Source organism: Cydia pomonella, chromosome 7 (assembly GCF_033807575.1).
Source record: "Cydia pomonella isolate Wapato2018A chromosome 7, ilCydPomo1, whole genome shotgun sequence".
In the NCBI taxonomy this organism is placed as follows: domain Eukaryota; kingdom Metazoa; phylum Arthropoda; class Insecta; order Lepidoptera; family Tortricidae; genus Cydia; species Cydia pomonella.
Genome location: NC_084709.1, coordinates 19,555,596 through 19,568,758, shown reverse-complemented (window position 1 = coordinate 19,568,758; position 13,163 = coordinate 19,555,596). Strand labels below are relative to the sequence as shown.

The 13,163-nt window shown below is 35.3% G+C and overlaps 1 protein-coding gene across 9 annotated transcripts in view; it reads left to right on the top strand.

Annotated features, from left to right (window-relative positions):
* The window catches only part of LOC133520104 (polypyrimidine tract-binding protein 2), a 673,469-nt gene that overhangs the window by 604,367 nt on the left and 55,939 nt on the right, over positions 1-13,163 (top strand). For all 9 annotated transcript variants that reach the window (XM_061854416.1, XM_061854421.1, XM_061854419.1 and 6 more), the window contains one exon: positions 2,367-2,468. In XM_061854416.1, the coding sequence (XP_061710400.1) occupies positions 2,367-2,468 (102 nt within the window). The remainder of the gene's footprint in view (positions 1-2,366; positions 2,469-13,163) is intronic.

Genomic DNA, 13,163 nt, shown 5'->3' with positions numbered 1-13,163 from the left:
ACCGCGTAAAAACCAAATGTTAGGAAACTGTAATGCGACAGATAAATATTCTAGTTTGAAACCGCCCTGACAAAAGGTCAAGATGTTGATAAACATGTCTATAACTTAATATCATCGAGTACGTAATTTAAGAATTCCATTGTGTTTTACTAGATACTTTAGGCAAATAAATGTATCTTATTTACCTAAAGCTAAAGTAAATAGTATTATCTAGTATTGTAACTGTTTTCGATATACATTACGGTTTTCAAAAACAGATAGTTGCATCTTCAAACGTAGGTACATCGTCATATTTTGGGTAGATGTTCAGGAATTACGTTTGCTCTCTCTGTATGTACATTTTGTATGAAACAGATCTTATTTTAACTGGGTTATTGTATTTTTTTTTAAGAAGGAGGTATTATTTGTATTTTAACATGTACTTTACAATGGCCCCAAGTGCTTTAGCATAGTTGGCTTATGCTATAACTATAACCTAATAAGTAATATAAACTACTAAACCTCAATACTATTTAATATCAGTAATAGAATGCGAATACGCATCGATATGAAAAGATTTTGAAGTTTCTTTCTTTAGCCACGTAAACATATCGTAGAGACCCACAATCTATGGGATTGGACCGCTCGCTCATCTTGATCTAAGCAAACTTCTCTTTTCATGTCATGGATATTTTATTCCAGCTATTCTGATATGAAGGCCCTTCGTATCACGTTCATTCAAATGACATATTGGAGAAACGTTTTAGTATAAAACGATGGAATAAGAATCCAACATAAATGCGCTTCATAAAGTCGAACGTGTAAGTTTTATTTTTATAGAACGATTTAATAATTAATTCCAGTGTTTTCACAATGCAATTAATCGAAAACCCGTTGCGAAATAATTGTAATTTTATCGGCATTTAATCATAAGTAACGGGTACTCTAGCGTTCGGTGATGAAGCTATTTACTGAAGTTCTGCCAGATTCTAGGAGTCACATTTGACCATAAAAATCTAATTACATAATTAATAAATAAAGTATTTATTTTCATATACGTACTGTATTAAAAATGAACTCAATCTTGTTTTCAAAGACGACGCTCTATGTTTACCTTTATAATGTATTGCGAAAAACACACGTAAGCTGAAATAAAACTCCTTAATTCAGAGGTCCGATTATTCAATATTAACGGAGAATGCACCACGATCTCCGTAACCGACATTATTCTCCATTAAACAGAAACATTGTGATGTAAACGAAAACTGCCTTCCCTTCCCGCAGAATCTGCAATTTCAGTATAAAATTTCCATCCCCGTTGTTTCTTTGTTGTGAAAAATTTTATTTAATTTCGGGCAATTATTACATGCGCTCTCCGAAATTACTCTAAGGAATAGCACCTCGCGGAAACCGGTTTTATTTCAGAGAAAACGGTTCTTTTTTCTACAATGAAAGCTTTATGCCGCTAAATGGGATTCCCGCTGTTAGTGTAATCTGTTTTTTTACGTCTTGGATTATTTTAATCACTGCCGATTTAGTGTAAGTTGCGTTGACAGGTTTGTATTTTTTCGGGTGGGACGAGGAAGGGTAAGAGTGATGTGTTCTGGGTTTATTATGTGTCTGGGTTGACGGATGCGCCTGCGGAGCGACAGCGCACGCAGGTGCGAGTATGCCGCGAGTCGCGGCGTCTCCGTCGCTCTGTCATTTGTACATTTGCTTTATTACATTGCGTGATTTATACTTCGCCCGGTGTGTTTAACGACGGCGGTTTGTCATTTCGCTGTCTTAAATTGAGATTGATCCCCGGGTTCAACGTTACGAAATATTTTTTTGGCGGAGCGAAGCTTATGGTAGATTATTTTATATTGCATATTAATGCTATTATAGTATTAGCTTTCACCTTTATATTTAGTAAGCATCTAATGTTTACTTTTTTTAGTTTTCCGATTGTTTATATTATGAATAGACATAACACACATAATGAATAGTTGACGTCAATTTCGTCTATTTTGGCAATTTGTTGCATTGTAATAAGGCGTAAACATTAATCGTCTTTATTTATAACCTTATTAATTGGTTTTCACACCAAATCGCTTCAAAGTCTGCCAGCTTAAATATTTTCGATTCTCTTTTTGTTTTTATTATTAAAGCTACTTTGAATTTAAATCAGGTTTCTATGAAACTGGTTTAAAAGTCGGTTAGTTAATTATACCTACTTATTTTATACACCGACGTAAAATATCTCACTTTAAATATTGCTTATTTATTTTACAAGATTTGATTGAGTTTGGAATCAATTAAACCGATATATAAAGGAAAGGTAGGTTATCAGTATTTGTTTAGTTTGTGTTATGTTTTTATTTAAATGTACCATGTCGTTGTTGCAGAGAGGCTCCGACGAGCTTCTGTCGCAGAGTGGCGTCACCGTCATGGCGCCCGCCGCTCCGCACCACGCCGACAACAACAACCAAGACTCTGCCGCCAAAAAGGTAACTTTTACTCTGTCTTGTAAACACTAGTTCAACTTATATGTCAATCGTTTGTCTCTATCTATCAAGTAATATCAAAAAGAGATGTTTGGTTCATTATGTAGTTACCCTCGCGATAAACTGGAATGCAGAATTTTTTATGCAACTCGACTTTGACAGCCGTGTGATCGCTGTCGCTGTGATGTTGTCGCGTATTTGAATTACCACGCGATAGGTGTTTATACAAATAAACATCATTGTTGATTAGAAAATTTAGTTATAATAGGCTAATGGTGCCCCCCTAGACTATCGCCACTTAAGCGCTCTAACCTTTCAAACGAATGCTTCCTGCCAGTAAATATTCTTGTTTTTAACAAAAAGATGATGAAGGCTAGACATTAAACGACCAAAATAAAAAAAGAAAAGGGAAGGTGGCCCGAAGGGCTTCCCTTGTGAATTCGGGGGAAAATTATTAATAATCTCACCCGTCTTCCGATGCCAGGGTAAACGATAATTTTCCCAATCGAACATGAAGTGATATAATATATTTGAACATAATCTTATTGATACGGCGCAAATATAATTAAATTTTCTTTTTTTTATGTTTGAACTTATTTATTTAATCACACGATTGTTGTTGTGTATGGTCTCTGTATGACATTTGAATGTGAATATAGGTTATTTAGAGTTCTGGAGAAGCACCAAAGCGGATTAAGTCACGATTAAAAGCTAATTCGTTACATAGCTAGATGTCTAGTGCGTCCAGGGGTCTATTTCTCGAATGGTATGACTAATATTATTAGTCTATGAACTGTCAAGTCATATGGGTTATCATAGCAACACACTAATAATATTAGACTAATACCATTCGAGAAATGAGCCCCAGTCTGCGGGCTAACTTGGGCACCAGACCCATATATTTTGACCCATATATTTTTTTTAGACCAATATACGTATATTTTAAATGTCTATCGACACAATTATACTGTAATGAATTTTATTACTCCACTGTATTACTCAATTAGTACTTACGTTTATTTATATTTGTACACAAAATTTTAACAAACACGTAATAGAACAATCAACGTTGAAAACAAACAAGTTGCAATTTTAGTTCTTTCCCGCCGAAATGTAGTTTCATTGTACATTTACATAAATACGGGTAGGTGAGTTTCACGCATATACTTGTACGTAGGTAAGAGAGCTGAGGAATCCGGGGTCTGGAAACCAGCATAAGTTCGCTCCCAGATTACGACCAGTTGTCACAGATCGCAAGGTCGCTTTAGACTGGATGCGTAAATAACACTACGTCCACGCCATGGCGCGCCAGTGTAAGAGCACTGAGAATAAATCCCAGTACACAAACAGGGCACTTGTTTAGTCCTGCTAGCCGGGCTACCAGAAAAAGGACGCATTTGTTGTGGATATTAAATCGTGTTTATACTTTTACATGCTTTACAATCGTAATATCGCTCGTATAATCATACCGATTGCGTGTTTTGATACTTTTTTTTATACATTTCATGAACAAGAATATTATAATTGATATAAAGTTTTCCCTGAAATTAAAAAAATTGCACTACCTAATAGTTCTTTTTAGGATATGGGAGTACTAAACCTAACCTATATACTAAAAATCACTTCAATCGTTAACATATATTATATGTCAACTTCCTTTTCATTCTCATCTCGTCACTTAATTCCCGAGAATGAATTAATGTAGGACGTATCTAAACATTTTAGTACCCTGTCATAGTGTATTTAAGTAAGAGCAGTCTGACAATGTTGTAAAGTAACTGCGATAAAGCACGAGTAGATACTTAGTTCTAGAATGTATTACATTTATTTAACACGCTTCTACGTCCAGCCGCAAAATTGCATGGCCACTTTAAGAATGAATTCATTCATAATAAGTCCATGCCATTTTGCAGCTGGCTCTACAATATAGTCAAAAATAATGAGATTTTTTTTGTTTAGCAAACCTAAAACTTTGGCGCTGTCGATATGTGTAAAAGTGTGTCAAGATCAAACATACGTCACGTTATGCGATTATCCCCGCTTGCAAAATGTTCCTTACGTGCATCGACTCACATAAGTCATGACTCATTCGCAGATCTGAACGCACTTAAAAGTGTCTCCAGAATTGAACATGAACTCAATTAGACATAATAATTTCTCACAAAACTAGGAAGACTAATTACAAAATAAATTAAAGACCGTCAGCCTCCGCTGCTTGATGTTGAATAGCGACGTTTTTATACGCCCTATTATGTAACGCAGATGCTTTTTACATAAATTATGAAGTAAAGACGCGTCCCTGAAAAGGGAGGCATTTTCTCACCGCGGTGACACCGGTCATTACCACCCTAGGTGGAAAAGTAAATATATTGTATGCGAAATAAAGCTTTTCAAGTGGTAATTAATTAATGAGTTAATAAATAAAAGAGATAATTAGTGGACGAGTTAAGAGTCACACTAAATTAGCCGCCTCCATACAATCGAATTCCAAAATGACATTTAAGATGAAATCGTAACTTCGACAGGAGCGGCTTTTTGACAGCGGGTTCGCTCGACTCTTAAGCAGGCGCTTTAAAAACCGGAGTTCGTAGGCTTGAATCATTGGCTCATATTTAGTTTGGTTTCCTGATTTTTTTACTGTAAAGTTACCTGCATTGGCTTCAATTTCACTTGTACAATCAGCTCATGAAACGACACGCCAAAAGTATCTGCCACGGTCGGATACTTCTCCAAATAGAGATATATCTCGACAGTGTGTGTACAAAAATATCTGCAACAGTTTAAGACGTATATCATCTCTATTTTGTTAAGCTATCAGATAATGATACATACTTTCGACGCATAGTCCTATACGCTACTTTTGATGCTGAGTGTACAACGAAAAGAGCATAACTATTGTGTGTTAAATTATTACAGGCTACGTGGTGCAATATAATGCATATAACTGTACAGGTAATTATTTCGATAAAGGAAAACGTAGTGACGATAACCAAATTTCTCTGTTCAATATTTTGTCACGCAAGAAATCGACATGTGTAAATAGATCCCGTGTAAATAAGAGATGCATGCAAGAGATGATCCTGATAAGGGAGCGCACGTATGTGTGCTGATGATGATGAATTAATTTGGTTTCCAAATTGAGCGCACTGGTTATTTGCAAGTAATTTATGTATTTAATAACTTTGGTTCTCGATTCGTTTAATGAACCAAGATAATTGTAACGATAACGAATTCCGTTGGATTATGCGATGGCAATTAAAATGATAAGCACATTTTTCATCTGGTTAACTGTACGATAAGCATATTTATACGATATCGTACCGTATGGTATACACGTTTCAAAAAAATATTAAGAGATCATCCAAACAATTAAAGTTCCGTATAAATCTAAATAATAAAAACTAGTTAAAATCGTTGAAAGCAGGAGTCAGTAAGGAAAAATTAACAAGTTTTTTGCGAAACATCACGGATTATTTTATTAAAGAAAATTGACAATAAAGTTACTAAACGAGCTTTTCAAATAAGTTAATGAAAAAACTCCGCCGAACTTTCATCCCTGCAAATGACGTACTCGTCAAGCAATATACTACAGGAGGCTTATTCGAACTTTTGAAATCTTGTCTTTACCTGCTGTTGATATTCTGGGTGATGTTGGGGTGATTATGAATGTAACAAATGTGTTAAGATAGTCATACTAAACAAATTTCCCCTTGAGACACAAAATCGCGAAAAAATATCTAATGGATTGGATACCTGAGGCCCCGAACTAGACGAAACGTGAAACAGGACACATTTTACACGACCTTTTTTTATACGTCGGTGGCAAACAAGCATACGGCACCCCTGGTGGTAAGCGGTTAACGCAGCCTATGGACGCCTGCAACTCCAGAAGAGTTACATGCGCTTTGCCGACCCTAACACCCCGCACCCTGGTTGAGCTCTGGCAACCTAACTCACCGGCAGGAACACAACACTATGAGTAGGGTCTAGTATTATTTGGTTGTTTTCTGTAAGGTAGAGGTACTTCCCCAGTTGGGCTCTGCTTTAGATCTGGAATGACATCCGCTATGCTGTGCCCTACCACATTAAACAAAAGACATTCACAGTGCCCATACCTCTCTTTTGGATCTTCATGTCTATCCATTAATGACCATGTTAATATATTTTTGGCATTCGAAATCACGACCCCAAAATCACCCTGTATGTATGTGCGTCTACATGTCCATTCGTACGAGCGAGATGCACAGACATTAAAATCACGTCTATCACGATCAAGACGAAATATCTAAAGTTCGAATCGGCCTTGATGTAAAACTTCTGACGGATCTACAGCATATTGTTTATTAGATCGCTAAACCGTTTAAAATACAAAGAGAAAATAGGTTTAGTAAATAGATTGACTACGTATTGTGTTGATAATTTCAGGTTCTTGTGCTTTGATAATTATCGGCTCGATTCGTTACGAAGTTACGTTACTTTAAGATACGTAATAGTAATGTTTGACGCATCTTAAGTTCAAATCGGGCCGTTAGGCTCAAAAACAAGATTAAGTTTTCGGTTTTGTATTATTTATATAGTTAATTTATGCGGATATGAGTAAGTCACATTCCTTAATTTTTTAATTATGACCTTAGCTGAAATATTGTATACCTATTGTATCTTTCGCATTTGACTCCAAACAAAGTAACTGAAGAGCTATATATTTGTCATAATATATCTGATTTTATAATCCGCTTTGTAATGGGCATAGCTGCAGAATTACATTAGAGGCACCTATATTTACTTAGTACACGTTATTTAATATTACATTGGTTAATCAACTTGATCCCATTTAAAATTAATGAAAAAAGGTGGGCAAGAGACAGAGGCCACGTTAGTTTCGCCAGCCGTTTAGTCGAGGGCGGGCTGAAAAACCTCGGCGCAGTAATCTTAATTACATTGTGATCTCATTACAGCGAGCCTTAATTCATAATTAAATAGGGACGTGTCCCTGCGTTGCTTATTTATTTGCTATTCCATGGTTTCACGATTGCTCCGTCTTTTTTCCACTGTGCAAATTTGGGCAGTGCCTTTTTAAGGACACCCTTTCTTCTGTCTCTCTGAATATTCATTTGGAACTCATAGGCGGAATGGCGACGAGTTTTTAAAATGTTTTTTTATTTATTTTTTCTCTCTTTGTATTGTTTGAGCGCCTGGTGCTGCGGAGATATTTTGGGGAAATAAAATGAGGCGTACTTTGAAGGTGACCTTTAGTAGTAATAGTAATTTATTCGTATCGTTTTCAGGTTTTATTTCTCTTCTGGCTGTTTTAAGTAGTTGAGTTGCTAGTCATTAATATTGATACCGTCATACTTTGTCGACCACATTTGTGCGTGGTATATATAGGTTATAGTCTGTATCTTCAGGTAGTTCAATGAATGTAAACAATATGTTTTTAAATTTTCGGGTACTTGAAACATTTATCAGTAACCCATCAAATAGAAAACTGCCTGAATCTGTTCCTTATCGTTGTGACTTCTAACATATTTCATTGTATAATCGTAAAATGTTTTCGTCTACCCTCAAATGGCTAAACATTTGATTTCGTTTTAGGTTCTTTACTTGGGCGTAGTAATAGCAAATATTACAAAGCTAAATTACTATTGATTAATCAAAGGATCCCGATATATTACTATTAACAAATAGCACGATTATAGCAGCTTCATTGTTAGGTTGAGTAAGATATAAAACTTCTGTAATTGTTGGCAAATCAACTTAAATTGACTTGAAGACATTTCTTGCCCAAACCTAATTGTGGTTTATTTACATTCTTTTAAATACCTAAAGATACAGGTTTAGATTATTTACTTAAAGAAACTTTATAGTTGACACTTTGGTTAATAAGAATATAGCGACAGTCAAGTTTTAGTTTACGTTTCACAACTTGAAAGTTAAAATGTTCTTTAATGAATTGTTGATTCCTAAACAACTTAATCGGACCAATAACATCTCCCTTTTCCTCGTTTTAGAGGGAAGAATAGCTTTGCGATCCTAACGAAATAACGGTACTTTTTCTATGAAATTCCACTTCGGGAGAAAACGGATAATTAAATCTTAACAAATCACTATGATTTTGATGTCGATCGCTTCAGCATAATATATTCTAGCTTTATAGATATCGCTTTTTTGAAGAAAAAAAATGTTGTTGTTTTATCGTTAACATAACTCCTTACTCCAGGAATGTAGGTATAAGAGGAGACTCAACACGACTTACATGAATATGGCTATTACTGTCGCTTTGCTTAGATATCTTTCTCCAAATTTATTGTTGATGGATGTCGTCACACATAGCTGTCGCTTCAACAAGGACATCACGTAAAACACGCACATTCCAATTACATAAGTAACAGACGAAAGCAAACGCAAACGTCCGTCGAAAACACACTAATCTACCTCGCCCTTTGACCGGGTCATTAATGTCCAAATAAAGTAATTAATTACGTTCGGCGTTTTTTTCCTTATTTCCCTCACGTTAACAGTAAAAACGTGGCAACCTGGTCGGGAAGATCAATCAAATCAGCGGCGCCGCAGGCCGGCTTGGCGCTGCCCCGGAGTCTTCTCAGGAGCCCTCTTGAGCCTGCTTCAAACAAATTATTTCATATTTTACAAGCTTATTTCACTTGTCACGGCGGTGTAGCTTAAAACTTGAGAAGTTTTCATCTTCTATGCACAAGTTATGTTATATAAATACTTTAAAAGTTAACGTTCCGTACTTTTTTTCAAAATGAAACTGATAGGCGGAGCACTCCCTAAGCCATTTAGTTAGGGGTTTATTCTAATGAAATGATTAAAGCTCGATATCCTCAATTTTGTGACATTGCGGGAATGTCCCCGGTCATTTGTTAAATTTACTCATTTCCGAAGTGCTGTTAACCTAACCTAAAGTAAGCAATATATCTTGATTCTTAAACCTTATAATAGGGTAATAAAACGATATAAAAACAAGGAACGGTACATTCTACTCATTTAAAACGCTCAGTGCAAAGTATACCTGCATCATAGAGCAAGACGCACTCAAAAGTCAATTTTAGTCAAAAAATGTTATATCTCTCATAAGCAAACAAGAAAACTAAAATATTCACAGCTATCTATCTATCTAATCAATCATGATGTTATAGAGGTATTCATTGTAAGGGCACTCCACATTTTACTGCTACTTTTAGGACCACTAAAACCATTTGGCTATCTCATTTTATGGATTTCCACCGCGGGCGCGCAAAATGACCCATTCAAAAACTTATGAAACTATTCGGCACAATGTTTACGTGAAGCTGCTCTTATTATCAACGATATAGTTTAGTTTGTTATTTTTATTTGTTTAACTTGTTTGGATAGCTTTTTAAATTGGACAGTAGATCGTTTTGAATTTTATTAACAGACCTTTTGGTTTCCATCTTTTAACTCCCGTTTCCCTTACCTTCTGTTAATATACCTCAAGTTGAGGTTTGTATAGAATTTATAGTATTGTATGAATTTGATTTTATAACTTCCATCGTAATGTGAAATCATTTTTTTTATTTAATGATTACTTCGCCAATAAAATCATAAATCTTGTGGAAAAGTGAGACTTTCCAAATAAATTGTTTTGCAGATACGGAAAACCTAAATACTGACTTAAAAGGTCAAAAATAGAAATTAATAAAGTCAAAAATTCTAAATTCAAAAATGTGTCCTGCAAGTATGCCTCAAGGGCCCTTTTACAAGTCAATACAACATTTATAGTAACATTAGTGACATGAAAAATACATAACATTTACTAATACAACAGCCAATACCTAGGTAAACATTACATTATAATAATCTTAAAATAAATTATTACTACAATATAATAGAGATGTATAGTCTCTATGGTTAAAAATACATTAAATCTGGAGATGTAAAAGGTCCCCAATGTCAGAGTACTAATACTAATAAGATTTGGAGGTGTAAAGCCTGTCCAAGTAGTCAAAATAAAATGTATACTAAATAAATAAATCGCGTCTGGACTGTTAAGCTAACAGCCTCATAAACTGATGCTACAGAATACATAACTAGTATGTACCAAGTCAAGAATATTATACAATACTACAGAGACGTATAGTCTCCACGGTTAATACATTAAGTTTGGAGATGTATAAGATCCCCACGATTAACAGAGAACAAAGCACCTACTCCGGTTTATTGAAAATACAAAATAGTAACAGGATTCTGCTACAGCGAATATTTTTAAAGCTAAGTTGAGTACCTAAAGCGATTCGGTGACTCAAGTACTGGCACTATTAAAAGTTTACCCGTGGCAAAGTTGTGCCGTCCATTCCTATGCATGAATCACCTCGCTCGGGCACTCTCGCTTCTTTAAATATACATTACAACTATGAAATGAGTTAATTAACGTGTGGCTTGTTTACACGGACTTGCTGGATTGAAATGAAACGAAAAAACTTCATATTTTTTACTTTGACGCAAGTCACAATTTTATGACTTGTATGAAAGTAAAAAATATAAAGGTTTTTACTCATACCTTACTAATATGACAAGTACGTAAATTTTGTATAATAATATAGTCTAATTCTGAACGTTCGGGTAGAGATGACATTTTACTATTAGCAAAACGCTATGCGTTAGAATTCATACGCCACGTTCTTGCGCAAGAAAGGCCATTCTAGATACGATAACCTACTGCACATGTCCGATGTTAATAAAAGGTGTATAAAATGTCACAGCCAAACATTAATAGTTAGTAGTATTATACCTTTAAAGGAGCAATTCTTGTATTTTTATATATTTCTGTGATTTCGGAAACGGCTCTAACGATTTCGATGAAAATTGCTATATGGGAGTTTTCGGGGGCGAAAAATCAATCTAGCTAGGTCTTAACGGTTATCTGGAAGAGATCGCTCTTAAGCGATAAGACCGCCTGTTGCTACCTATATCCGTACATTTATTGTAAACTCTATGTTTCTGTACATTTATTGTAAACTATGTGAGGTGTGCAATAAAGAGTATTGTATTGTATTGTATCGCTGGGAAAACATGCATTTTTGAGTTGTTATATGTTTTCCGAGCAAAGCTCGGTCTCCCAGATATTAAACACAAAAGCCAATACCTGGGTAAACATTACATTATAATAATCGCTGCAATTTGAATGTAACCAAGATCAAATCGTTATCCTGAACACTTAAAACGGTAGAAGAGCGGCAGAAAACTTCGAGCCCATTCGATAGAGTATCGATGGTGCTCGGCGATTTGATAACAATATTCCGTGGCTGCCAATTAAAAGTTCCAGTTGGTTGCTAGAATTTAACAGCCGATGCAGTTTCGCAGGGCTGACAGTGATAAGCTTTCGTAAACGTAGTCATTAGTAAGTACGAGTGTCCATAGATTTATAGGACGTAGTGGCCTGTAAAATTTAACTTTTACGCCTGGAATATGATGTTGGATCTCTAAAACAACCATTACATAGATTGTTCAATCAAAATGGGGCAGTGAAAAAAAACATATATTTAGTCTCCTTTTTACTATTAGTACGTTATACATAAAACAAAAATGTAACGCTAAAAAAATGTTTAAATACCTAGTTATTCTAATCTATTCGGTATTTATGCATGTCCTGGCTTTGAATCATCTCTATAGCAATGTTACATTTCAGCTGCATTAGCCACGATTTACCATCAATTAACTACAATTAGTAAACAGTAAGTTTTTATGCATTTTAACTTGGATTTGACTCTAAAACAGCTTTTATTTACTACAACTAGCCACTTCAAACACGGACGATTTACATACTCTTAAGTTTTAAATGTCCGAAACATAAAAAGTCCGGTAATAAGATTCAATGATTACGATTTGCATGCATCGGCCAAAAGATATAACTTCATTATAAGATCGTTTGGACGGGCAAAAATTTGCCGACTTGTAATCGTGTAAACCCACCCGTCTCCTACGCCACAAGCCGATTACCGCACCGGCGTACGCTACCGGGTATTTTGTCAAGAACCCGCGTTTCCTTGACATGCTCATGTAAATTATTAATAATACTATACGTACACAGTATCATTTATAAGTCGTACCTATTTATGTAAACCTCTATGTGTAAGTACATTTACAAGGCCTAGTTTTGTGTAAAACAAACGCTGCAACACATTGCGAATCGTTAGAGAAACACGAAACGCAGTTGTCACTACAATTTGCCCATGTGTACTTATAGGAATATCACCAATGCTATACGACTAAACCACGGTACAACGGACAGCGTAAATCATAAGTGTAGTAGTGTAAAGTAACCTATAAATTTGTATAAATTTGGTTAGTCGGAAACATCAGATGAGACCCTGATTTTAATATTTTATATTTACGTAAACACACACAAATAAAATTGTTGCGTTGTTTTACGGTTAGTTAAAACTACACAGATTGACTGATTGATTCTTGTTCTGTTTATACGAGTTAGTACATAGGTACTACAAAAACAGTTAAACTACAAAACAGTTAAAAAGTCGTAACTCTTACGTTAAGGGTTAAGACGTATATTATTGTTAGCTTCGTAACGATAACGAATGCTGGGAAGCAACAATGAGAAATGATTCTCATGGGATCATTAACACGTCGGCGGCGAGACGAGATCACTAATGACAGCGGAGGCGGCCAACTGAGAAATAGTGTTTCAATAAACACGGCCTG